We start from the raw sequence: 27,594 nt of genomic DNA, 5'->3' as shown, positions 1-27,594 counted from the left end.
ACAATGACAACTGCAACAAAAACTAACTAAATAAATAAGAAATGAGGCAAGAGGATGGCTACAGCCCAAGAGTTGGAGGTTACTGTGAGCTATGATGCCACAGCACTCTACCCAGGGTGACAACTTGAGACTCTGTCTCAAAAAAAAGAGGGAGGGATGCTTTGTGGCCCAAGTTGAAGAAAGGAAGAAGAATGGACAGAGAAGAATGTAATGTATGAATGGCCATGCTCTATGATAGCCCCAAGGGAAAGGCATGAAATTTGATGTGTCATCAAGTCATTTCACAAATAAGAACAGGTCCCTGGCTGGGCGCCTGTGGCTCAAGTGGCTAAGGCGCCAGCCATATACACCTGAGCTGACAGGTTGGAATCCAGCCTGGGCCTGCCAAACAATGACGGCTGCAACCAAAAAACAGTTGGGCATTGTGGCGGGCGCCTGTAGTCCCAGCTACTTGGGAGGCGGAGGCAGGAGAATCACTTGAGCCCAGCAATTGGAGGTTGCTGTGAGCTGTGATGCTACAGCACTCTACCCAGAGCAACAACTTGAGGCTGTGTCTCAAAAAAAAAAAAAAAAAAAGAGAACAGGTACCTGGATAGACTCATAAATTGATAAAATGCGCGGCCGGTACACTTGGTGTATCCTAAAGCACTGGCAGAACCCTTGTTCCAGCCTGGGGCCCACCTGAATTAATTACAGTTGTGCCTATAACATTCCCCTATTCCATCACGCAGTCAGTTCCTCCATCCTCCATCAAATGAGTCACGCTCCAAATTACACAACTTGGGAATGTAAATTACCCTCAAGAAAGTATGTCAAGATTAGGGAATCCTTAGCTAATTTGTGTAAGGAGATAGTCATGGTTTTATCTTAACCTCAGTGCTTGGAATCGTTTCATCAAAGCAAAACTCAAGTCTTAGGATGGCTCTCTTAGGCACAAGAGGGTCATCTAATCATCTAATTTTTTTCAGGGTTTCTAAGTGGTATTCCCTGAATATTTTCTGTCCCACACACTTCCCCTGGAGATTCAGTAGAGTCAGCCATTGTCTTACTTCCAATTTGTCATTTGCCACTTTCTTCCTATCCCAACTACTCAGCAATCAATGTGGGTGTTGGAGAAATCCTGCCCCCTCCAAATTCCTGGTCACTCCCCAAGGTCCCCATCTGGATGCAGACAGCAGAGCAGCGTCTAGGTAGCACAGGTTTCTACTTATTTATACCGAACGTTGATTTCATAACCATCGTTGACCATTAGCCACAAATGACAAGTTTAAAAGAACCTCAGGCGTCTGAACGGTTTTATATTGCGTTTATTCAGTGTCTGCCACTGATGGCAGCATGGCTTATTCTTTTCAGACTCTTAGCCCCTAGAACCTACAGTTTGCCTGTTATTCACTATGGGTGGCGTGTGCTGGTGCTGTGATTAGATTGTCACTCCTGCCATCAGGAGACCTGCTGTCGTTAGAACTGCAAAATGTTCCTGACTACTTCAACATAGTGGCTGTCCGGGGGCGGCTTCCTTTGACTCCCAGGCTGCAGGAACTTCTTAATTGTAGGGATGTTGCTGATACGTGTTTTAAATGCCTGAAATTAAAAAACAGCAAAATCAGGGGCTCAGTGGCAGTAAGAAAAATCAAAATCTGCCATGAGTTGAGGGTGCTTACATCTTCAGTTTTATGGAGACCAGGGTGTTGAATCTGAGTTAATTCCTTCAATAAATGTTTGCTGGATGTTCCTGGGAAGGGTACTCCCATTGCTGATGAGTTTAGCATGAGTTAAATTATCTCAGTAAAAAGTCATTGTCACAATCACTCAGTGCATATCAAAACTGCTAAAATATAGGCTGGGCGTGGTGGCTCACACTGGTAATGCTAGCACTCTGGGAGGCCGAGGTGGGTGAATTGCCTGAGCTCACAGGTTTGAGACCAGCCTGAGCAAGAGCGAGACCCCCATCTCTAAAAAAATAGCTGGGCATTGTAGCGTGTGCCTGTAGTCCCAGCTATTTGGGAGGCTGAGGCAAGAGAATCACTTGAGCCCAAGAGTTTGAAGTTGTGTGAGCAATGACGCTACGACACTCTACCTAGGGCAACAAAGTGAAACTCTGTGTCCAAAAAAAAAATACCCAAAAGCCATACACACACAAAACAGACTTGGTAGCCTTACTTTGTCAAGAAAGTAAGCTCAAAGCTTTAATAAATAAATAAATGTACTAAATTTTCATGCTAGAAATAAAAAAACAATGTATATTTTCTCTCTTCATAAAATTTGTTTTTTTTTGTTTGTTTTTTTGAGACAGAATCTCACTTTGTCACGCTGGGTAGAGTGCCATAGCATCCATCACAGCTCACAGCAACCACAAACTCTTGGGCTTAAGTGATCCTCTTGCCTCAGCCGCCCGAGTAGTTGGGACTACAGGTGCCCACCACAACGCCCGGCTATTTTTTTTTAGGGAGGGGGTCTCGCTCTTGCTCAGGATGGTCTCAAACTCCTGAGCTCAAGCAATCTACCCACCTCAGCCTCCCAGAGTGCTAGGGTTACAGGTGTGAGCCAATGCGCCCAGTCTTTCATAAAGTTTTACTTCCTAACAGATCCCATTGTCTATGCAAGAGAAAGTAACCAAAATGAATAAAATTACTTTTAAAACCATCTTCTTAACATTTCCTTTGTGATTGGCCTAGAAGTACATTTCATTTCAGTTTTTGTTCCCGTCCCTTTTTTCCCAGGGGCTGTGTGTGAATATTAAAATACCGTTAGCAAAGGGAAGTCAGAAAGAGCAGAAGCATCCAGTTCTTCCACCATCAAAATAGCTTCCAGCAATTGCACATCTGCCCAACTGAATTTGTTGCCAACGAGAAAATCTTCTCCTTGGTCTTTCAAAATCTGTGGGAAGAAAAAGAAGAAGAGCATCAAATGAAAGTAAAAACTATTGTACGTGGCTGAACATTTACAAAAGCATGAAATCTTTTATACAGGTCAGATTTACTGAAGAATCTTTTTTCTTTCCTATATTTGCAATGCTGTCAAGGATAGAGTGAAATCAGCACTCCTGCACAGGCTGTACACTGGCATGATTTTCTGGAAATTTTTCAGGGAATGTATAGACCCCAGGGTGGCAAAGTGCTGGTACTGGGTTCTTGTTACAAAGCTGAAGGTGGCTGAGTAAAAGTTTACTCCCTGGGACAGGGAGATACAAAAGTGACAGTTAGCTAAAGCCTGGCTGCTGTACCACCAACAGAAACAAGCCACCAATGACACAGCAAAAGTCCAAACCTGAGCCACATAAAAAAGCTAATATGTCACTATCCAGTGAAAAGTAAATGTTAAAAAAAAACCCAGGTGCAGCTTTGAATAGCAAATACATTAAATATGGACTTACTCCATAAATCAGAAACAAAGATAAATTTAGGTATCACATCTCTTCCCCTGACACATACCAGAATAAAAATAAATGTTAGTATGGACAAAAAAATAGTTTGGAATTAGTGAATTCTAGAATATCCTGGCCAAGGCAACGGTAAAAATATTTGATGGGATTATCAAATATACCAAATATACAGAATGTGACTCCTGCTAAAGATAAGCACATATCTAAAAATTACACAAGCCGAGCTCCTATGGGTCACGCCTGTAATCCTAGCACAAGAGGCCAAGGAGTGTGGACTGCCTGAGCTCACGGGTTCAAAACCAGCCTGAGCCAGAGCGAGACCCCGTCTCTCAATAGCCAGGCGTTGTGGCGGACGCCTATAGTCCCAGCTACTCAAGAGCCTGAGGCAAGAGAAACACTTGAGCCCAAGAGTTGGAGGCTGTTGTGAGCTATGATGCCGTGGCACTCTACCAAGGGCGACAAAGTGAGACTCTGTCTCAAAAAAATAAAATAAAAAAGACACAGTATGTAGGGAAACCCAACTCATCTATAAGGCAGAGGCAATAAGACAAATGAAAAGGAGAATTTTGAGCCACAGGGCCAAAAATAAGAGTGAATTCTGGAAACGGTAAAAAATGTCTCAAATGGCACAATGGGGACTTTACCTAACAAATACAAACAATGTAATTATTCATATTAATCTGAAATTTAAAAAAAAAGAAAAAGAAAATGTTTAAAATGTTCAAAGAGGTAATAAAAAGTCAGGCATGTAGAAAAAAGAGCAAAATTAGCCTGGAGCATCCTGCCGTACCAGAGATCAAGAAAGATGCTGGGATCATGTCAAAAGGACCATGGGCAAAGTTGAAGAAGCGTATACAACTGGCCAAAAGTTAAAATGCTTGAGCCTCATTAAGAATAAGATTTGGCACTAATTAAAATACAAAAAATAGTGAGGCAAAAGGAGGGGATGGGTAAATTTATGCTTCACAGTACAATGCACGCTATCTAGGTGATGGGCGCATTTACGACTTTGACCCAAATGGTACAAAAGCAATGTAGGTAACAAAACATTTATACCCTGTGATATTCTGAATTTAAAAAAAAAAAAATACACATCACAAATGTGTTTGAATCTGTGACAAAAAAATTGTGTTAAAGGACAAAAATAAACAGAATGACAATAATAAAACAACTCATTTTTCTCCTTTGAAGGTAACTAGCTCACTCTTTTAAAGTGGTAAATAAAAAGCAAGAAGGGTGGCTGGGTACCCGTAGCTCAGTAGTTAGGGCGCTGGCCACGTGCACTGGGGCTGCTGGGTTCAAACCCAGCCCCGGCCTGCTAAACACAACAAAACAAACAAAAAAAATAGCTGGGCATTTTGGCAGGCGCCTGTAGTCTCAGCTACGTGAGACTCTTTTAGCGAGATTCTGTAAGAATGGAGCATTTATCCCCCCTTTACTTCATACTCCAGAGTAGCCAAATACATTATCATGGGAAAATTCTTTTTACAGAAAATATTCCGTCTAGTCAATGAAGAAAGACAGAACTGGCATGTCATCATTTTGGTTTTTTTGCAGTTTTTGGCCAGGGCCAGTTTTGAAACCGCCACCTCCGGTATATGGGGCTGGCGCCCTACTCCTTTGAGCCACAGGCGCCACCGCATGTCATCATTTTGCATCCACTAATGAATCAATACAGCTAGGCATGACATTCATCATGGATTTCGTGAACAACAGAAGACAACGTGTGTTTGTTTCCTGATGATCTGCACGGCACCACCTACAAAGCAATCTGGCCAGAATCATTGGGCCTGACCCTGATCAAGCTTCTAACTTCCCATTTATGAGAAATCTGGAAGCACAGAAGTATGTCGCAATGAGTAAGGTCCATACTACAGGGAACTATAAGACAGATGCGAGAGGAGAAAAGGAGAGAAAGGGAGGGAACGGAGACCTTATAGGTTTGAAAAGAGTTAGGAAATGTATTGATTCATTATAATCAGTGCAGCTGAGTTTGATCCTGATTTGAATAATTTTAAAAAGTTTTGGGAAGTACTGGATCAGAAATCTACAGTATGATGAAGTACACGGAATACTATGTCTCAAAGAATCGTTGTACCTATTTTCAAGGGAAGGTATTTCTTTGTTATTGTTGCAGTTTGGCCGGAGCCAGGTTCGAACCTGCCACCCTTGGTATAGGGGGCTGGCGTCCTACTCACTGAGCCACAGGCACCGCCCAAAGGGAAGGTATTTCAACAACACTGTAGGTTGTTCCTGGATAAACAGGAACTTGCTTGTAAATACTCTGAGCTACTGAAAGAATTCTTCATTATATTAATAGTTTAGTCAATAATAAATCATTCTCTCCAAAGGCTAAGACTGAGGATATTATATCACATCATTCTTTTAACCATAAAACCGTATGGAACCCTACACTAAAAAGCAAGTCTTCCTTATTGTTTCCCATGCTGTCCTCTAGGTTTGCAACCTCCCTAGATGCACCATGAGGACATTTGTCATCAGCATTTACTTCAAAATTACTTCAGAAAAATTATAATTTTAAAAGACTTTGTCTTTCGATCAAGGCATGATTAACCTTTACTATTAGACCTAAGAAGGTATCTGACAGTGAACTCAAGGTGGTAACACTTGGGGCTGATGGCTTCCTTTAAAATTGCAACAGAAATGCCGTATACTTTCATTGCACTTGGTTTCTTCCCATTTTACTTGATTGAAGTCTCCATAATTTTACCTGCCGTTTGTTCTGGTATCCGTATTAAAGTTTTGATGCAAAGTAGGAAAGGTTTGTAGATATTCACTCTTGAAATAGTCTCAACAACAGGAAGTATAAAAGCCTCAGACCCCCACAACCTACCTTTTCAAAGACGGGCAAGTAGCGGGTTTTAGCTTTCTTCCCCACTAAAGCCAAAGCCTCCTCTTTTTCTTTAGGGGGTTTGAAGGGAGCCACTGCTATCATCATCATCAGATCCAGGGTGCCATCTGTGTACATGTCGATCCTGACAAAACACCATTTGACTGTCACTCCAAGAGGAATTTTTGAGTATAGTGTTTCCTTATCTGACACTTTTATGGAATAAATAGATGTTGGAGCAAATGATTTTTATATTACCCTAAAGCCGTGGTTCTCAACTTTCCTAATGCCATGACCCTTTAATACAGTTCCTCATGTTGTAGAACTGTAAAATTATTTTATTGCTACTTCATAACTGTAATTTTGCTACTGTGTTTTCCAATGATCTTAGGTGACCCCTGTGAAAGGGTTGTTTGACCCCCAAAGGGGTCGTTACCCACAGGTTGAGAACTGCTGCCCTAAAGCTTCTACTCTCATGAACAATTTCTGATATCAGAACCAGCTGAGTGACCAGGATAAAGTACGGTCTCTAAAAATTTTTATTGAGTAAAAGGATATATGAAAGAACTAATAAATGCCTCTAAGGTGAAATATGTCCTCAACAGATAATTAGAATACTACAGGTTTAAAACCTGAACTCAGTGAAATTTAGAAAAAATGCAAAATTGTTATAATCAGAACTTTTCAGTTATTTAAAGAAGATAGGTAATTTAACAGGTCTCCTATTGACCTGGAAACTGAGAAAGAAAAGTTTAATTTCGGGCGGCGCCTGTGGCTCAGTCCGGTAAGGCCCCGGCCCCATATACTGAGGGTGGCGGGTTCAAACCCAGCCCCGGCCAAACTGCAACCAAAAAATAGCCAGGCGTTGTAGCGGGCGCCTGTAGTCCCAGCTACTCGGGAGGCTGAGGCAAGAGAATCACTTAAGCCCAGGAGTTGGAGGTTGCTGTGAGCTGTGTGATGCCACGGCCCTCTACCGAGGGCCATAAAGTGAGACTCTGTCTCTACAAAAAAAAAAAAAAGAAAAGAAAAGTTTAATTTCTTAGGTCAGACAAACAGCTATTTCATTCTTTTTAAAGTTTTCCTTTCATTGACAAACACAAAAAGAAGAGTTATTAAAAATATGAATAATGGCATGGTGGTGCATGCCTGGAATCTCATCTACTAGGGAGGCTGAAGTGGGAAGATCCCTTGAATTCAGGAGTTCAAATCCAGACTGGGCAACATAGCAAGACCCCCATCTCTAAAAGCAAACAAGCAGTCATAAGCAGATTATAAAAAACCATATAATCCAACCTCAAAAAATAATGATTAATGGCTTGACACCTGTATCTCAGCGGCTAGGGTGCCAGCCACATACGCTGGAGCTGATGGGTTCCAATCCAGCCTGGGCCTGCCAAACAACAATGACAACTACAACCAAAAAATAGCCAGGTGTTGTGGTGGGCGTCTGTAGTCTCAGCTACTTGGGAAGCTCAGGCAAGATAACAGTTTGAGCCCAAGAGTTGGAGGTTGCTGTGAGCTGTGATGCCATGGCACTCTACCCAGGGCGACATAGTGAGACTCTGTCTCAAAAAAAAAAAAAAAAGAAAGACTAAAAGATTAAAGAAAAGCCAAAGGATCATTTTTTGCATGGTGACTAGGAAAAATAATAATAATGGCAGACATGTTACTACTATTTGCTGACCTATTGGTGCATTCATGCTTTGTTAGTTATCCCTATAAGTATCCCTTTGTATTCCGTTATGTGCTAATTGTCTAACAAATTTGGTTTAATGATCTTCTGTAGTCTTTGTCTTTCTTTTTAACAGCATTTAAAAGAATAATGGAACTGGGCGGGGTGGCATGTACTTGTAGAGAGGCAGAAGCAGGAGTTCAAGTCCAGTGTAGGCAAGATAGCAAGACCCTGAATCTAAAAAAATACAAAGTCTGTGGCTCGTGCCTGTAATCCTAGCACTCTTGGAGGCTGAGGCTGGTGGATTGCTTGACCTTAGGAGTTCCAGAGCAACTCCTCTCTAAAAACAGCCAGGTATTTTGGCCAGCACCTGTAGTCCCAGCTAATTCAGAGGCTGAGGCAAGAGGATCACTAGAGCCCCGAAGTTCAAGCTTGTGGTGAACTATGATGCCACAGCACTCTACTGGGGGCGACAAAGAGAGACTCTGTCTCAAAAAAAAAAAAAAAGAAAAGAAAGAAAGAAAAGGCAAAAGGCAGTGTGTGAGGCTCAAAGGAGTGGTGGGTTCGAACCCAGCCCCAAAGGAAGGAAGGAAGGAAGGAAGGAAGAAAGAAAGAAAGAAAAGAAAGAAAAAGAGAGAGGAGGGCCAAGATGGTGGCCGAGTAACAGCTTCCCTGAAACTGGCCAGGGTGAGTCTGAAGAGATAAGAATCCAGGCATCTCTGGCCGGTGGGATCTGCCTATAATCATCCCTCTGAGGATACAGGGAGTCAGCAAGGGACTTCTGGACCCCAAGAGGAGGACAAAAACAGTGGAAAACTGGCAAGTGGTTGTGTGTGCTCGATCAACCTAATCCTGCCGGCAGCCGTAAGTCCAAGCAGCAGAGACTGCAAACCGGAAAGGCCTTACCGGTGAACTATTTCAGTGCTTTTGGACTTGGCACTCAGTTCAACTGCCTTGGGAGAGCTTGAGCAGAAATGTGGAGAACTTTGGGCATTGTCTAGGGCCCCAGACTGAGCCTCTAAGCCAGACAAAGCTAATAGTGTTTGGCTGTGGGCCCCAGGGAGCCATTGTGAGAGAACTGCCCCTGCAAGCTCCACCCTGAGAGTCACAGGCAGGAGCTAGTAACCTAATGACTGAGCAGCCTAAAGGCAGGTCAGACTGGTTTTGGCACACTGGAGTCTCTGGCTGTTTCCCTGGGTAGAGTGCAGTGGCATCACAGCTCATAGCAACCTCAAAACCATGGGGTTAAAGTCGCCTGGACCTCCATAAGTGCTGCGCCGTGACCACCGACACGTGACCCGTGGCCGCCAAGCATCCGCAGACCCTGGAACTGCAGGAGCCGTGCAACCCTGCATCCTCCCTCCTATACCCTCCCTGCCTCCACACCAGCCCGCTCATCTGGCCAGAGACTCTGGTAGCCGCGGGCCCACCAGAGCCCTCTCTGCCTCTGCTCAGAGCCCTTCTCCTGGCCACAGACTGCTCGAAACTTGGGCTCTCTGTGCCAAAGTCACTGGGTGCCAGACACTTCCAGAACTGTGCACACCACCTCCTGCCCTGTTGCTGGATCCGGGTGTGTCACACTCTGGAGCTGCTTGCAGAACCAGAACTCCCAGTTGGGGCAGCCCCAGAGGAACCACACAGGGTAACTCCCTACAAAGATCCAGCAACACTAGACTAATCCCACTAGGGTCTAATCTTGGACAGACACCTCCCCAACTCTGAGGACGGCCAGAGGCAATGGTGAAAAACAATCATGAGGCAAAATCAACAGAAAAACTCTGGCAATATGAATAATCAGAGTAGATCAACTCTCCCAAGGATCAATGGGGCAGACACAGCACAAGATCCCATGCACAAACAAATAGCTGAGATGTCAGAAATCGAATTCAGAATCTGGATAGCAAACAAGATCAAATTAGAATTCCAAGTAGTAACCCAAAAGATACCTCAAGAATTCAATGAATTCAAAGACCAAATGACCAAAGATTTTGACACATTCAGACAAGAAGTTGCAGCCCTCAAAGATCTGAGAAACACAGTACAATCCCTCAGTAACAGGATGGACCAAGCAGCAGAAAGGATTTCTGACTTTGAAGACAAAGCTTTCAAATGCTCCCAAACTCTCAAAGAGGAAGAGATATCGAGAGCAAAAACAGATCACTCTCTCAGAGAGCTCTGGGATAATTCAAAGAAAACCAATATTCGTCTTATAGAGATCCCCAAAAGCAATGAAGTGGCTTCACAAGGCACAGAGTCTCTTCTCCATGAGATTATGAAGGAGAACTTTCCAGACATGCCAAGAGATTCTGAAATTCAGATAGCAGACAGTTTCAGAACTCCAGCACGACTCAACCCAAATAAGACATCCCTCAGATACATCATAATCAATTTCACTAAAGTTAATATGAAGGAGAAAATTCTGAAAGCAGCCAGACGAAAGAAAACCATCACCTTCAAGGGCAAGAATATTAGAATAACTGCAGATCTCTCTGCTGAAACCTTTCAAGCTAGAAGAGGATGGTCATCGACTTTTAATCTTCTAAAACAAAATAACTTTCAACCCAGGATCCTGTACCCAGCTAAACTGAGTTTCATTTATGACGGAGAAATTAAATACTTCAATGACATTCACATGTTGAAGAAATTTGCCATAACTAAACCAGTTCTTCAGGATATTCTCAGACCTATCCTCCATAAAGACCAGTGTAATCGGGGTGGCGCCTGTGGCTCAGTTGGTAGGGCAACGGCCCCATATACCTAGGGTGGCAGGTTCAAGCCAGGCCCCGGCTGAACTGCAACCAAAAAATAGCTGGGTGTTGTGGCGGGCGCCTGTAGTCCCAGCTACTTGGGAGGCTGAGGCAAGACAATCGCTTAAGCCCAGGAGTTGGAGGTTACTGTGAGCTGTGTGATGCCATGGCACTCTACCGAGGGCCATAAAGTGAGACTCTGTCTCTACAAAAAAAAAAAAGACCAGTGTAATCCTCCACCACAAAAGTAAACCCACCCAGAAAATTCTGATCAAATTCCAACTTTCACAGTCGCAAAAGGATTAAAAATGTCCACCGGACTCTCAAAAAGCTTATCAATATTCTCAATTAATGTGAATGGTTTAAATTGTCCTCTAAAGAGGGACAGGTTGGCTGACTGGATACAAAAACTCAAGCCAGATATCTGCTGCATACAAGAATCGCATCTTACATTAAAAGACAAATATAGACTCAAGGTGAAGAGATGGTCATCTATACTCCAGGTAAATTGAAAGCAGAAAAAAGCAGGCATTGCAATCCTATTCTCAGACACAATAGGCTTTAAATCAACCAAAATAAGGAAGGATAAGGATGGACACTTCATATTTGTTAAAGGTAATACTCAATATGATGAGATTTCAATTATGAATATTTATGCACCCAACCAGAACGCACCTCAATTTATATGAGAAACTCTAACAGACATAAGCAACTTGATTTCCTCCAGTTTCATAGTAGTTGGAGATTTTAACACCCCTTTAGCAGTGCTGGATAGATCCTCCAAAAAGAAGCTAAGCAAAGAAATTTTAGATTTAAACTTAACCATTCAATATCTGGACTTAACAGACACCTACAGAACATTTCATCCCAACAAAACTGAATACACATTATTTTCATCAGCCCACGGAACACACTCCAAAACTGACCACATCCTAGGCCACAAATCTAACTGCAGCAAATTTTAATAAATAGAAATTATTCCTTGCATCTTCTCAGACCATCATGGAATAAAAATTGAACTCAATAGTGCTCGCTTCGGCAGCACATATACTAAAAATTGGAACGATACAGAGAAGATTAGCATGGCCCCTGCGCAAGGATGACACGCAAATTCGTGAAGCGTTCCATATTTTTTTAAAAAAATAAATAAATTTAAGAAAACCATTTAAAAAAAAAATTGAACTAAATAACAACAGGAACCTGCATACCCATACAAAAACACGGAAGCTGAACAACCCTATGCTGAAGGATAGATGGGTTATTGACAAGATTAAGAAGGAAATCACCAAATTTTTAGAACAAAACAACAATCAAGACACAAATTATCAGAACCTCTGGGATACTGCAAAGGCAGTCCTAACAGGGAAATTTATAGCACTGCAAGCCTTCCTCAAGAAAACGAAATGAGAGGAAGTTAATAACTTAATGGGACATCTCAAGCAACTGGAGAAAGAAGAACTCTCCAACCCCAAACCCACCAGAAGAAAATAAACAACCAAAATCAGAGCAGAACTAGATGAAATTGAAAACAAAAGAATTACACAACAGATCAATAAATCCAAAAGTTGGTTATTTGAAAAGATCAATAAAATAGATGAAACTTTGGCCAACCTAACCAGGAAAAAAAGAGTAAAATCTCTAATTTCATCAATCAGAAATGGTAATGATGAAATAACAACAGACCCCTCAGAAATTCAAAAAATCCTTAACGAATACTATAAGAAACTCTACTCTCACAAATATGAAAATCTGAAAGAAATCGACCAATACCTGGAAGCACGCCACCTGCCAAGACTTAGCCAGAACGAAGTGGAAATGTTGAACAGGCCTATATCAAGTTCTGAAATAGCATCAACTATACAAAATCTCCCTAAAAATAAAAGCCCAGGACCAGATGGCTTTACGTCAGAATTATTATTTTTTTTTATTTTTTTTTTTTTGTAGAGACAGAGTCTCACATTATGGCCCTCGGTAGAGTGCCGTGGCATCACACAGCTCATAGCAACCTCCAACTACTGGGCTTAAGTGATTCCTTTGCCTCAGCCTCCCAAGTAGCTGGGACTACAGGCGCCCGCCACAATGCCCAGCTATTTTTTGGTTGCAGTTTGGCCGGGGCTGGATTTGAACCCGCCACCCTCGGTATATGGGGCCGGCACCTTACCGACTGAGCCACAGGCGCCGCCCTACGTCAGAATTATTCTACCAAACATTTAAAGAAGAACTAGTACCTATACTACTAAACCTCTTCCAAAATATAGAAAAAGAAGGAATATTACCCAGCACATCCTACAAAGCAAACATCACCTTGATCCCCAAACCAGGGAAAGACTCAACAAGAAAAGAAAATTATAGACCAATATCACTAATGAATATAGACGCTAAAATACTCAATAAGATCCTAACAAACAGAATCCAACAACACATAAAAAAATTATACACCATGACCAAGTCAGATTTATCCCAGAGTCTCAAGGCTGGTTCAATATACGTAAATCTATAAATGTAATTCAACACATAAACAAACTTAAAAATAAAGACCATATGATTCTTTCAATTGATGCAGAAAAAGCTTTTGATAATATCCAGCATCCTTTCATGATCAGAGCACTTAAGAAAATTGGTATAGAAGGGACATTTCTTAAACTAATAGAGGCCATCTACAGCAAACCCACAGCCAATATCGTATTGAATGGAGTGAAATTGAAATCATTTCCACTTAGATCAGGATCCAGGCAAGGTGGCCCATTGTCTTGCTCTTTAACATTGTAATGGAAGTTTTAGCCATTGCAATTAGGGAAGAAAAGGCGATCAAGGGTATCCACATAGGGTCAGAAGAGATCAAACTTTCACTCTTCGCAGATGATATGATCGTATATCTGGAAAACACTAGGGATTCTACTACAAAACTTTTAGAAGTGATCAAGGAATATAGCAATATCTCAGGCTACAAAATCAACACCCATAAATCTGTAGCCTTTATATATACCAACAATAAGCAAGCCGAACAGTCAAGGACTCTATTCCTTTCACAGTAGTGCCAAAGAAGATGAAATATTTGGGAGTATACCTAACAAAGGACATGAAAGATCTCTACAAAGAGAACTATGAAACTCTAAGAAAAGAAATAGCCAAAGATGTTAACAGATGTTAACATGGTTAAACATACCATGCTTATGGCTGGGAAGAATCAACATTGTTAAAATGTCCATACTGCCCAAAGTAATATATAATTTTAATGCAATTCCTATTAAAGCTCCACTGTCATACTTTAAAGATCTTGAAAAAATAATACTTCGTTTTATATGGAATCAGAAAATACCTCGAATAGCCAAAACATTACTGAGCAATAAAAACAAAGCAGGAGAAATCACACTACCAGACCTGAGACTGTACTATAAATCCATAGTGATCAAAACAGCATGGTACTGGCACAAAAGCAGAGAAGTAGATGTCTGAAACAGAATAGAGAACCAAGAGATGAATCCAGCTACTTACCGTTATTTGATCTTTGACAAGCCAATTAAAAACATTCAATGGGGAAAAGATTCCCTATTTAACAAATGGTGCTGGGTAAACTGGCTGGCAACCTATAGAAGATTGAAACTGGACCCACACCTTTCACCATTAACTAAGATAGACTCTCACTTGATAAAAGATTTAAACTTAAGACAAGAAACTATAAAAATACTTGAAGAAAGTGCAGGGAAAACTCTTGAAGGAATCGGCCTGGGTGAATATTTTATGAGAAGGACTCCCCAGGCAATTGAAGCAGTATCAAAAATACACTACTGGGACCTGATCAAACTAAAAAGCCTCTGCACAGCCAAGAACATAGTAAGTAAAGCAAGCAGACAGCCCTCAGAATGGGAGAAAATATTTGCAGGTTATACCTCCGATCAAAGTCTAGTAACCAGAATCCACAGAGAACTCAAACGTATTAGCAAGAAAAGAACACGTGACCCCATCTCAGGATGGGCAAGGGACTTGAAGAGAAACTTCTCTAAAAAAGACAGATGCATGATCTATAAACACATGAAAAAAAGCTCACCATCCTTAATCATCAGAGAAATGCAAATTGAAACTACTTTGAGATATCACCTAACCCCAGTAAGAGTAGCCCACATAACAATCAGAGATGTTGTGGAGAAAAGGTCACACTGCTACACTGCTAGTGGGAATGCACCCTAATACGTTCCTTCTGGAAGGATGTTTGGAGAATACTTAGAGACCTAAAAATAGACCTGCCATTTGATCCTATAATTCCTTTACTAGGTTTATACCCAGAAGACCAAAAGTCACAATATAACGAAGACATCTGTACCAGAATGTTTATTGCAGCCCAGTTCATAATTGCTAAGTCATGGAAGAAGCCCAAGTGTCCATCGATCCACGAATGGACTAGCAAATTGTGGTACATGTATAACATGGAATACCATGCAGCCTTAAAGAAAGGTGGAGACTTTACCTCTTTCATGGTTACATGGATGGAGCTGGAACGTATTCTTCTTAGCAAAGTATCTCAGGAATGGAAGAAAAAGTATCCAATGTACTCAGCCCTACCATGAAGCTAAATTATAGCTTTCACATGAAGGCCATAACCCAACTATAGCAAAAGACTATGGGGAAAGGGACAAGGGAGGGGAAGGGAGGGGGGTGGTTTTGGTGGAGGGAGGGTAATGGGTGGGGCTACACCTACGGTGCATCTTAGAATGGGTACAGGTGAAACTTACTAAAGGCAGAATACAAATGTCAACATATAATAACTAAGAAAATGCCATGAAGGCTACATTGAACAGTTTGATGAGAATATTTCAGATTGTATATGAAACCAGCACATTGTACCCCTTGATTGCACTAATGTACACAGCTATGATTTAACAATAGAAAAAAAAATTAAGAAAGAAAAAGAAAAGAAAAGGCAGGGCTCAGTGGCTCACGCCTGTAATCCTAGCACTGTGGGAGGCTGAGGAGGGTGGATAGCTTGAGCTCATGAATCCGAGACCAGCTTGAGCAAAAGCGAGACCCCATCTTTACTAAAAATAAAAAAAACTGAAAGCAAGAGGATCACTTGAGCCCAAGAGTTGGAGGTTGCAGTGAGTGATGATGCCACCGCACTCTACCCAGAGCAACAGCTTGAGACTCTGTCTCAAAAAAAATAAATAAATAAAAAAGCACACACACACACACAAGGAAAAAGGAATGTACTCTCATTGTCCTATATGAATTACAAGTCAGTTTTCTTCCATGTTAAATTGTCACCTAGCTCACTTGCTGGTTTATACCTAATCTAGAGAAAAAGAATATTAACAATATTGTCTACAGCTTAGGACATGTATAGAATCTTAGAAAAAAATATAGATTTAACAAACCAGTTAAAGACTGTGCATCAAAACAAGAAGGAACAGACTCCTTTTGTGCATTAGTACTTGTATACGTTGTCGCAAATGGATTTTACTCAGACATTATTGCCATTGCTTCTCTTATCATTTGCCTTTGGAATTGCAGGTTGAAATGACTAAGTCTGTTTAGAGATGGAGAAGTGGGAAAATTGGGTGGGCTGCTTTTTATAGACCTGGCTTTATTCCTATGTTATGCTTTCTTTATCCTTTTTTTCTCAACCTGTGAGCTTGGGGCTTTTCCCCACCATGTCTTCTATATCAGGCCACCCTGACCCTGTCCATGCTCAGGGTGATGACACTTTAGAGACCTATGAAAAATCCCCTTGACCCTGAAATCCAGATAAAAGTTGGTAGTTGCAAGTCTGTGTTTTGTCTTAAAGTCTTCTTCTCTCCTGTGAAAGTATTCCTGGGAGTAATAATCCAATCAGCCCCCTCCAGGCCCAGCACAACACACAGCACAGAGTAGAGGTTTGTGCTATACGGATGCAAACGAACGGGCACAAAATATCACCTTCCAGTATTTGTGATGAGACTCGGCGGCAACTTCCATCAATAGATGGTCCATATTTCCCAGGCTAACCTTGTAACTTGCTTTGATGAAAAGAATGAGGTGAAATGAAGAGGAACTAGTTCTGAGTCCACAACTTCAGAGGCCTGTGTGCTTTTACCCTCAGTCTTAGAACTCTGCCCAGATGCCATGAGAACAAGCTCAGGATGAGAGATACATGGCCCCTTGGTCCCCTAATTGATAGTCAGCCAATACCCAAAGCCACCTGGCTAACTTCCGACATATGAGTGACCCTAGGTGAGATAAGTCAAGTCTGGCCCAGACAGACCAACCATCCAGATCCTTGCTCAGAAAAGACTGGTGAGAAATACTACATGCTGATTTAAGTCACGTGTTTTGTGATATGTTATACATGGTACCACATTATTTACAGTAAATAGATCATTGATACAATGCTCAATACTTGTTTGATGAGTCAGTCATTTCTGTTTTCATGTAGAATAGTTTACCTGGTCGTTTTCCGAGAACGTTTTTTGGTTGGGAGCAGGGAGATAATATGAAAATATGCAGCATTTCCTGCATTAAGGGTAGCACACACACAAAGGGGGCAGTGTGGAGTGTGTATTCAGAATTCTGCACAAGGGATGCCAGGTGTGGCAAGACATCTCCCCTCTATTCCACTTGTCCTCGCCTCTCAGTCCAGGCTAACATACACCTGAGAACCAGGTTTCAGTTGGTGCCGGAATCCGGAAGTGTGGATAAGAATCGCATGAGGGGACTCTGTGCCGGTGGCTTAAGCAGCTAAGGCACCAGCCACATACACCTGAGCTGGCAGGTTCGAATCCAGCCCGGGATACCAAACAACAATGACGGCTGCAACCAAAAAATAGCCGGGCATTGTGGCAGGCGCCTGTAGTCCCAGCTACTTGGGAGGCAGAGGCAGGAGACTCGCTTGAGCCTAGGAGATTGAGGTTGCTGTGAGCTGTGATACCGTAGCACTCTACCCAGGGCAATAGCTTGAGGCTCTGTCTCAAAAAAAAAGAATCGTATGAGGGCATGAACAGCATGGTACCTGACTCTCTCCTTCAGGTCCTTCCCGTAGAGGTCATACTTAGCAGCGAGGTAGCTGAGGATGGCTCTAGTCTGCGTCAGCAGCATTCCATCAATTTCAACCAAAGGCACTTGGCCGAAAAGCAGGCGTCCATCTGTGGTTTGAGCAAAGAGAGGTTGAGATACACTTTTTTTTTTTTGAGACAGAGCCTCAAGCTGTCACCCTGGGTAGAGTGTTGTGGCATCACAGCTCACAGCAAACACCAACTCCTGGGCTCAAGTGATTCTCCTGCCTCAGCCTCCCAAGTAGCTGGGACTACAGGCACCCACAATGCCTGGCTATTTTTTGGTTGCAGCTGTCACTGTTGTTTGGCGGACCCGAATTGGATTTGAACCGCCAGCTCAGGTGTATGTGGCTGGCGCCTTCGCGGCTTGAGCCACAGGTGCCTAGCCATTTTTTTTTTTTTTTTTAAATAAGACAGAGTCTCACTCTGTTGCCTCAGGAGAGCACCGTGGTGTCATAGCTCACAGCAACCTCCAACTCTTGGGCTTAGGTGATTCTCTTGCCTCAGCCTCCCAAGTAGCTGAGACTATAGGCGCCTACCACAACGCCCAACTATTTTGTTGTTGTTGTTGAAGTTTGGCTAGGGCCGGGTTCGAACCTGCCACCCTTGGTATATGGGGCCTACGCCCTACCCACTGAGCCACAGGCACCACGCAAGATACACTTTTTCAATAGTTGCCATAAGTCTATAGGGTGCTTTACTTCTAATTCCCTGAGTGATTTTTAGTTTTTATGCAAAGTGATGAGTTAAAGACCCCATTGTTAAGGAAAAGCTTTCCATCTGCTTTCTCAAACATTTGAGATTTGTTTGTCAGTTTCATGCATTTTCCCGAGTTTGTTAACCGTGATCATTCTAGATTTTCCACATTTGTGTGAGTATGCATCAGTAGAGTGTTTCTGGTTCTCACAGTTGAGGGTCTATAAGAATCATCTGAAGGGGGGCATTGTTAAAAGTTCCCACCCTATTTCTGAGATGCTCCGGCTCAGAGTGGGGCCTGGGAGTCTGCATTCTATAAAAAGCACACCAGCTATCACTGGTTGTACCCAGCAGCAGGATGGGTGGGTTGGTGAGAACCCTGGCAGACCTGGGTTTATTCAAAGTCAGCTTTCGCCCTTTGTAGCTGTGTGACTGAGCAAATTACTTATCTGAGCTTCAACTTCTTTTGTCTAGAATAGCAATAATATCTAGCAGGATTTTGAAAAGATAAAATGAGATAAGTAAAACATTAATACTCTCAGTAATCAATGTCCTTTAAAATCAAGTTCTTTTTGTTGGAGGTGACTGCCTATATAAACAATGCGTTTAAAGATACATACAAATAGTGCTCTTTTCAAGGGGTCTTGAAGAAATAAATAGCTTTTGGATTTCCATTAATATCTCCACAATGTGGAGAATAAGGAACTTCACCCAAAATAGGAACCAGACTTCACTAGTACATTGGCAAAGGCCACAGTTAATTCCCCCAACTTCTAATTCTGTCCCCACTCTGAGAAGCAGTAGAATGTAGGGGTACCTCCCCAAGAATCTCTAACAATTTTCCAGACAGCAGTGACCTTGGCTAGCTAGAGGAGTTTAGGCCACTTTTAACTACCTGAGCCTATTTTCTGACCTGTAATGGGAGCCTGCCCGACCCACCCAGTTTCTCTGAGGAGAAATACGCCCATGCTTAAACCACACTTTGGAAATACCAGTATTATTTTTCATGGAGAGACTGCAAAATCTCTATTTCCTGAAGGAATTTCTAATTCATTCAATGCTGAACAAGCATGTAAAGCATGGCCCTACTGCTGCTTCGGGCAAAGAATGTCAAAGGACACTCTACCATGGTGTCCTTTGATCTGTAGGACAGATACAACTAGAAATGATGTCTGCTTCTAGGGGTGAATGATCTTCAGAGGGATTTAAAAATCTCAGATCGGGAATGCAGCAAAGGATTTTATTTTATTTATTTATTTTTTTGGCCGGGGCTAGGTTTGAACCCACCACCTCGGGCATATGGGACCGGCGCCCTACTCCTTGAGCCACAGGCGCCGCCCAGCAAAGGATTTTAATACCATGTAGTCCAATTCCCTCATATAGATGAAGGCACTCCAGAGGCCAAGGAAGGTGAAAGTAATTTGCCCAAATGCATGTGTCAGGGAAATCCCAGTCCAGGGCTCTCTCTGCTGCCCCTCTTTGCCGCTATCTTCAACTAACAACAAAACCCAGGAGCAGCAATTGCCCAAGTGCTATAGTAGCATCAGACTCAGGGAGGGCTGGAGAATTCCAGAGGCCATCAGGGAGCCCTTCCTGCCAGAATGCTCATGGAAGCGTCTATGAAGCTGCATTTTTTTTTTGCCAATATGTGTGAGGTGGGGAAATTAAGCTTGAGAACTCCCCCTAAAAAAAAAATGCTACCTACCTCGTTGCTAAATAGCACCAGGTCACCTTTGAAGTACTCTCCTTGGCCACGTGGTGACTGAAGTGATAGTCAGCAGGGAGGTAGGTAGCACTTTTTCTAAGATGAGTTCACAAACTTAATTGTCTGACCTGGTATGTATTAACCCCTCCTGTGGACCTGGGACTGTCCTGGTTTGGATGGAGTAGGGCAGAAATGGAAAAGGAAGAGGAGCTTCCCAAGGAGTCCAGACAATAAAGTTCCTGGACAAGAATTGGGAAAGGGGTAACCCGGTCTCCCTCATTGGAGAAGATGGTCTGGCTCACTGCAATCTGCCACTGTAGAAATTATTTCTGTTTCGTGGTAAGCAGACAGAGATGTAGAGAAGTTGAAGGCCTTGCCCAAAGGCAGCAGCATATAAGGGACAGTTCTGGTAACTATTAGCAGAACTTAAAATAGTTTGTGTTAAATTCATGATTGTTTATCAGCAACAGTGGGTACTGTTTCCTTAGATAAGAAAAATAATGTTATTAGTTAGAAGTTTAAATACTAAACTTCTAACTAGAAAACATGAGTGTTTTCTCTCAGTATAAGACATTTTTCTGGAAAACTATAACAATTACGGACTTCTTCTTGGATCTGAATCTAATAGAACTTGGACATTTTCCATAGTCTTGAGCTGACAAAATGATGTCTATTAATCTGTTAAAATCACCAAGAAGGATCGGCGCCTTTGGCTCAAGCGGCTAAGGTGCCAGTCACATACACCTGAGCTGGCAGGTTCAAATCCAGCCTGGGCCTGCCAATCAACAATGATGGCTACAACCAAAAAATAGCCAGGCGTTGTGGCAGGCGCTGTAGTCCCAGCTACTTGGGAGGTGGAGGCAGGAGAATCGCTTGAGCCCAGGAGTTGGAGGTTGCTGTGAGCTGTGATGCCACAGCACTCTACCCAAGGCGACAGCTTGAAGTTCTGTCTAAAAAAAAAAAACCACCAAGAAAGTCTGCAAGAACCAGTGGTTTCATGGATATGAGCCATGAAAACTATAGAACATCTTAGGTCAGATTCACCACCCTCCACCCCCAGCACTGTGGTAGGCCAAGGCAGATGGATTGCTTGAGCTCAGGAGTTTGTGACCAGCCTGAGCAGGAGCAAGACCCTGTCTCTACTAAAAATAGAAAAATTAGCTGAGTGTTGTCATAGGTGTCTATAGTCCCAGCCACTTAGGAGGCTGAAGCAAGAGGATCGCTTGAGCCCAAGAGTTTGAGGGCCCTATGAGCTATGACTATAACACCACAGCACTCTACCGAGGGCATCAGAATGAAACTGTTGAAAGGAGAGGAGAGGAGAGGAAAGGAAGAATTCTATAAGATTCTTTGGTGGGGTGGGAGTATTGAACCAATTAGCACTTGTCAACCCATGCGATCACATTAACTGAGGCCACCACCATAACTTACGTGGTAAATGTTTGGAAAGGCTCAGGAGATAGTACAGAAGGCATACTTAGCTGTGTCCCGGTGGGGACACTGTGAACGGTCAGTGAAATCAAGTATGCACTTGCTTTTTCTTATATTGTCATTCTAGAGTTCTTTGTTCTAGATCAAAACAGATGCTTCTGGAAACTAGTTTCTATTTTTCTCATAAGATAACATTGAATAAATCTGGACTCACCTTTCTGCAACTTTTCATATTGTTCTCTTGTTTCAAAAAATTCTTCTTCAAACTAAACAAAGGATAGAGACATTATTGTAAGTTTAAATTCAGAGAGAGAAAGGGAAAGAGAAAGAGAGGGAAGGAGAGTACGAAAAAGAGAGATGTTCACAGTATAAAACGCCCAGTGGCTTTCAGAATAAAACTTACAACGATTCTGGCAGAGTGTAAATGTAGATTAGCTTAAATTGACATGCGACTGGTAGCTGTTTGGAGGTTTTGTCTACTTAAAAGACATCCCAAGCCCCAGTCCTATTGTTCCTTTTCTTAATTTAGTTTTTCCCTCTCTAAACTCTTGTCCTTTCTCCAGCTTCCTCTCTGTTATTCTCCCTCCATATCAGGACAAATTAGATGCTCATATATTCAGAGATAGAGATGCAAAGGTCATTACTCAAAGGAGAGCATCACAATTAACTGGAGTTTCTAAAGTGTTTATGAGGGTGATTTTTTTTGTCCCCTAAGCCTTGAGATGGGGGTGGGGTAAGGTAAGCTTCGTAGAGAAGTCCCTAAAGAGAAGAGAAAAACAAAGAAGGTGGTGAGTCTTTGCTCTGAAAATAGGGAAAGGAAGCCTACCCCTGCGTGAAACGAAACCTTTCCAAGGCAGTTATGAAAATCTGTGGAAAAGTTAGTGGGAAGGGAATTCAGAGTCAAGGAAAGATCCTATGGGGCAGACCTTTCAAGGGAGAGTTCAAGGAGAGAGCAGACTATAGCTGGGCCTAAGGCTCCAGCAGGCAGCTGAGTATTACACAGCCCAGGTGCTGAGGCAGAGCTGGAAAGACTGCAGCAATTCAGTAGGTGCCATGAGAGAATGGAGCATGGAGCAGAGGTGGGTCCCCTCTCTCTTCTTCATCTTGTGAGCTACTGAGACCTTTTCAGCTTATCCCCAGCTCCCCCAACTATTCTATTAAGAACTATGACCCCTCCCTCGTCCATTACAAAGGAAGACAGCTGGAAAGGAAAAAAGTAGATGTTGCCTGAGACGCCATCCTGAAGTTGGAAAGAGGTCACCTCAGTCCCATCCAAATCACACCCCTTTCTTATCCCAGTCAGGAAACCAACCTCCACTCCAGCTGCAGCCAGCAGCCAGCGGATAGACTCCATCCTGCCCCTGCCATGGAAGTAATAGAGCTTGGGTTTGGCTGACATGACTCCTGCCTTGGGGTTTTCTGAGGGGCAAAATTAAAAAAGCAAAAAACAAAAACAAAAACCTTTTAAACAACAAACTAACATATACCATACAGGATAACTCCATTTATAGCAATTCTTTTATTATTTTTTTTTTTTTTTGAGACAGATTCTTACTGTGTCACCCAGGGTAGAGTGCTGTGGCATCACAGCTCACAGCAACCTCAAACTCTTGGGCTTAAGCGATTCTATTGCCTCAGACTTCCAAGTAGCTGGGACTATAGGTACCCCCCACAACTCCCAGCTATTTTTTGTTGCAGTTGTCATTGTTTTAGCAGGCCAGGGCTGTGTTCGAACCTGCAAGCCTCGGTGTATGTGGCTGATGCCATATCCACTGTCCTACAGATGCCGAGCCCATTTAAAGCAATTTGAAAACAGGTACAATAAAACTATTATTTAGGGATGCTTCGTTTGAGGCAAAACTATGAAGAAAAGCAAGAAAATAATTATCACAGAAGGAGGATAATGGTACCTTCTAGTGAGGAGAACAGAGTTGTGATCGGGCAGGGGCGTGGGAGGTTTATGGGATGCCAACAATGTTCTATTTCTTGGGCAGAATTAGTAGTCTTTATGAGTAGTCTTAAAATTGCACATACATGTGTTTGTGCCCTACTCTATAAATGTTTTAGCCCACAATTTAAGGAAAAAGAAAGAACAAACTCTACTATCAAGGTATTCCGTAGATTGGAGAGACTGCCCTGAATGATCCTGAAAAATCCTGAAAAAGAAGAGCTTTTCCAAAAAACAAAACAAAGAAAAGTAAAGCCTCAATTTCCCAGCCAAAAAAAAAAAAATCACAAAAAAACAAAACAAAGAAAAGTAAAGAAGAGCTTTTCTTTTCTTTTTTTTTTTGTAGAGACAGAGTCTCACTTTATGGCCCTTGGTAGAGTGCCGTGGCCTCACACAGCTCACAGCAACCTCCAATTCCTGGGCTTAAGCGATTCTCTTGCCTCAGCCTCCCGAATAGCTGGGACTACAGGCGCCCGCCACAACGCCCGGCTATTTTTTGGTTGCAGTTTGGCCGGGGCTGGGTCTGAACCCGCCACCCTCGGTATATGGGGCCGGCGCCCTACCGACTGAGCCACAGGCGCCGCCCAAGAAGAGCTTTTCTAACAGCAACAAGGAGGCAGGTCTGTTTGGATGAAACGTTCAGTGGGAACTGGGGGCTGTGATTTCTGTCACAAGACTCTCTTGGGCCCTGAGACAAACTCAGATGCAGGCCTATGTAGGAACAGTCACCAAAGGGCTGGCTCATGTTAAACCCCATTCTCTAAACCTCTGTCTGCCTGCATGCCCTCTTCTGCAATGGGGAAGAATTATACTAGGTGATCTGTAGGCTTTCCAAGGACAGTGTGGTGATAATGCAAGCATGCCTAATAGCATTTCCTACCTCATTGTTGCCAAGAGCCACTGTGACTATTCTGTGTGTGACCCTGTCCATCTCACAGGACTATTGAGATGATCAACTGAGATAAAACAAAGTGTTTTCATAACACTAAAGCTCTGTACCAGCTTAGAAGATCGTATAATGATACATGTTCCCTCATTCAGAGCTAGACAGGGACCCCCCACTTTCTAGGCCTAAGCAAACAGACATTTTTTTTCCAAACCGCACTCTCTGGATACAAGCTGGATTTCATCTGGATGGATGGCCCCTCCAGGAGTAGGAAGCGTCTACCTTGCTGCTTTACCTGGGGAGGAACTAGGAGGACTTCATTCATTTGCTAATACATTCTTAGGCTAATCAACTTGGTGGGGAAGTTTTTGTCTGCCAGCTCCCAGCCCAGGGTGACCTTTCAGGGAACCCCTGTCTCACAAGGTATAAGAACCTCTAGACAAAAGACTCAAGCTGGGTCTTGGGAATTCCACCCCCCTCTACCATTGGCTTTGTTAGCCTTCTTTCTATGTCCTTCTCTGTAAAATAAACTTTGTCCTGTTGCTTGCTAGCACTGTGTGGGTTTGCATTCTCGAAACTCCAAGACCCAGGACCCATCTCAGAAAAAATAATGGTAACAGTTAGGTCTCCTTTTCTCACCTTTGAATCCCTAAACCCAGTCCTGCCTGTGCAGCGATGTGCGCGTCCAGGCAACAGCAGAAGAGACTTGGAGGGTGCTCGGGGTCTCAGGGAACACACGCACCGAAAGGCTGCAGCCAGAGTGACAAATGTGCCTGAGCTGGGATTTGGCTTGAGGATGCTGCCCGCACTCGCCCAACTCACAGGAAAGTGGAAGACCAGAATATGAGTAACTCAGTTTATGATGAGAAACGTAACTGTAGAAATACCCCAGAAATCCCCTGTGCTCAGTGGGTAGGGCGCCGGCCCCATATACCGAGGGGGGCTCCAGAGCCATAAACCCGGCTCCGGCCAAACTGCAACAAAAAAATAGCCGGGGGCGGTGCCTGCTGGAGGTGGCGGGTTCAAACCCAGCCCTGGCCAAAAACTGCCAAAAAAAAAAAATATATACGTATATATATATATATATCTCCAGGTGTTGTGGTAGGTGCCTGTAGTTCCAGCTACTTGGGAGGCTGAGGCAAGAGAATCACCTAAGCCCAGGAGTTGGAGGTTGCTGTGAGCTGTCACACCACAGCACTCTACCAAGGGCAATAAAGTGAGACTCTGTCTCTTCCAAAAAGAAAGAAAGAAAGAAATCCCCCACTAAATGTTTTCATGCCCGTTACATATGTAGCTCTCACCTACAGTCACCATACCTGGTCTTCCAGCCTTGGCTCCAGGGAGTTCTAAGTTAGGCTCTCAGGATGGCTGATGGCCGGACTGAACTGGATGGTGTCCTGAAAGCCTCAGCAGGACTCCAGGCCCTACCTGAGCACCTCTCCGAAGGAGCTGTTTCTTCTAGAATAGCTGAGCACAGACAAGGAGCCCCACACCTCGGACAGTGTCACATCCAGCCAAGAACCACTGCTGTCCTTGGGTTCTGCACTGGAAGGCAGGGGCCTTCTACCCCTTACAGAACCAACCCAGCTTTGTCCCAGACACGGTGGCTGTGCAATATATGCTGTTAACATTGTCAATGTGCCACTTTGAGATACCAGTTTCCAAACTGGATATTTCTGTGTTTAATCTTCCATTCATTCTTTTAATAAATTAGACATTTATTGAGAAGCACTAGATCAGGAATCCCAGGCACCCTACGATAAATAAGATGTAGTTCCTGGGCGGCGCCTGTGGCTCAGTCGGTAAGGCGCCGGCCCCATATACCGAGGGTGGCGGGTTCAAACCCGGCCCCGGCCAAACTGCAACCAAAAAATAGCCGGGTGTTGTGGCGTGTGCCTGTAGTCCCAGCTACTCGGGAGGCTGAGGCAAGAGAATCGCTTAAGCCCAGGAGTTGGAGGTTGCTGTGAGCTGTGTGAGGCCACGGCACTCTACCGAGGGCCATAAAGTGAGACTCTGTCTCTACAAAAAAAAAAAAAAAAAAAAAGATGTAGTTCCTGACATCAGAAACACTTATGACTGCTCTGAAATAAGTCAGAATGAAATAAATGTTCAATGAAAGTACAATTTTTATTTAGGTAATTTTATTTTATTTTATACAGAGTCTCATTTTGTCACCCTCTAGTAGAGTACCCTGGTGTCATAGCTCACAGCAACCTCAAACTCTTGAGCTCAAGCAATTCTTTTGTCTTGGCCTCCCAAGTAGCTGGACTATAGGTGCTTGCCACAACATACAGCTATTTTTTTAAAGATTGGGTCTCACTCTGGCTCAGGATGGTCTCAAACTCCTGAACTCAGGTGATCCACCTGCCTCAGTCTCCCAGAGTGCTAGGATTATAGGTGTGGGCCTTACCATATGGTTTTACAGAAATTGAACAGAGCCTCACAGAATGAGCATATAGTAGACCCTGGAGCAACACAAGTCTGAACAGTGCTAGTTCACATACATGTGAATATTTTTCAACCAAATTCTGACTGAAAATACAATGTTTGTGGGATATGAAAGCTGCTTAAGCCCTCATATACGCAGGATCTGTAGGGCTGACTTCAGGACTTGAGTAGACATGAATTTTGGTAAACACAGCGTGGTCCTGGAACCAATCCCCTGCATACACCTACTGAACAACGACTCTATATAAATATAAATGTGTTTGTCTCATCCCCTTGGCCCTCCCTGCCTCATGGCATTATAGGGAGGGGCCTAAACCAGGTCCTCTAATCCTTTTTTCTTGACCTCTAATGAATTTTAGCAAAGATTAGGATAAACCACAGCTTAGTAGTACAGAAGATCAGGTTTGTTTATGCTTCAAACAGTAAACCCAATTGTTCTCATTGTTTAAAAGGACATTGTCAAAGCTTAAAAGAACAGGTGCAATGGAAATATTCATTCCATCTCTGGGAAATGAGGACACAGGGGACAAAGGAGCAGAGCTTTGTGGATCTCACCCAAGGTGCACACACTCTGAGAGCTCTGCTGCTGGAAGCCCCAGAACCCAAGTTGAGCTGAGCTTACATACCATCTCTTCATCTCTGGTTTTTCTGTCCTGAATTGAACAAACCTGGTTCATTATGCAGGCTTCTCACATGGGTATTATGACATTGGGGATTAAGCCCCTTGGGTCAAAGCTCAAAAATGACACCTTGTGCAACTTCACCTGAGCTGAGCAAGCAAAGGAAGGCACTCCCCCACCCAGAGC

At 43.1% G+C, this 27,594-nt stretch overlaps 1 protein-coding gene and 1 non-coding gene across 2 annotated transcripts; one reads left to right on the top strand and one right to left on the bottom strand.

The window, feature by feature from the left end:
- Window positions 1-1,299: 1,299 nt before the first annotated feature.
- LOC128594219 (glutathione S-transferase A4-like) lies at window positions 1,300-25,676 on the bottom strand. The gene is made up of 7 exons (XM_053602827.1): window positions 25,657-25,676; window positions 22,819-22,925; window positions 21,721-21,772; window positions 17,632-17,764; window positions 6,237-6,378; window positions 2,746-2,877; window positions 1,300-1,581 (listed from the first exon to the last, which is right to left on the bottom strand). Exons 2-7 carry the CDS (start codon window positions 22,903-22,905, stop codon window positions 1,459-1,461), a joined length of 669 nt encoding a protein of 222 aa, XP_053458802.1. The 5' UTR covers window positions 22,906-22,925; window positions 25,657-25,676; the 3' UTR covers window positions 1,300-1,458.
- Window positions 11,679-11,786, top strand: LOC128595008 (U6 spliceosomal RNA). Its single transcript, XR_008382704.1, has one exon. It is a non-coding gene; the product is annotated as a U6 spliceosomal RNA (small nuclear RNA).
- Window positions 25,677-27,594: the final 1,918 nt, after the last annotated feature.

The sequence above is a fragment of the Nycticebus coucang genome, chromosome 9 (assembly GCF_027406575.1).
Source record: "Nycticebus coucang isolate mNycCou1 chromosome 9, mNycCou1.pri, whole genome shotgun sequence".
NCBI lineage: Eukaryota > Metazoa > Chordata > Mammalia > Primates > Lorisidae > Nycticebus > Nycticebus coucang.
The sequence above is the reverse complement of the archived record's forward strand: the minus strand, read 5'-3'. Positions and strand labels throughout refer to the sequence as shown.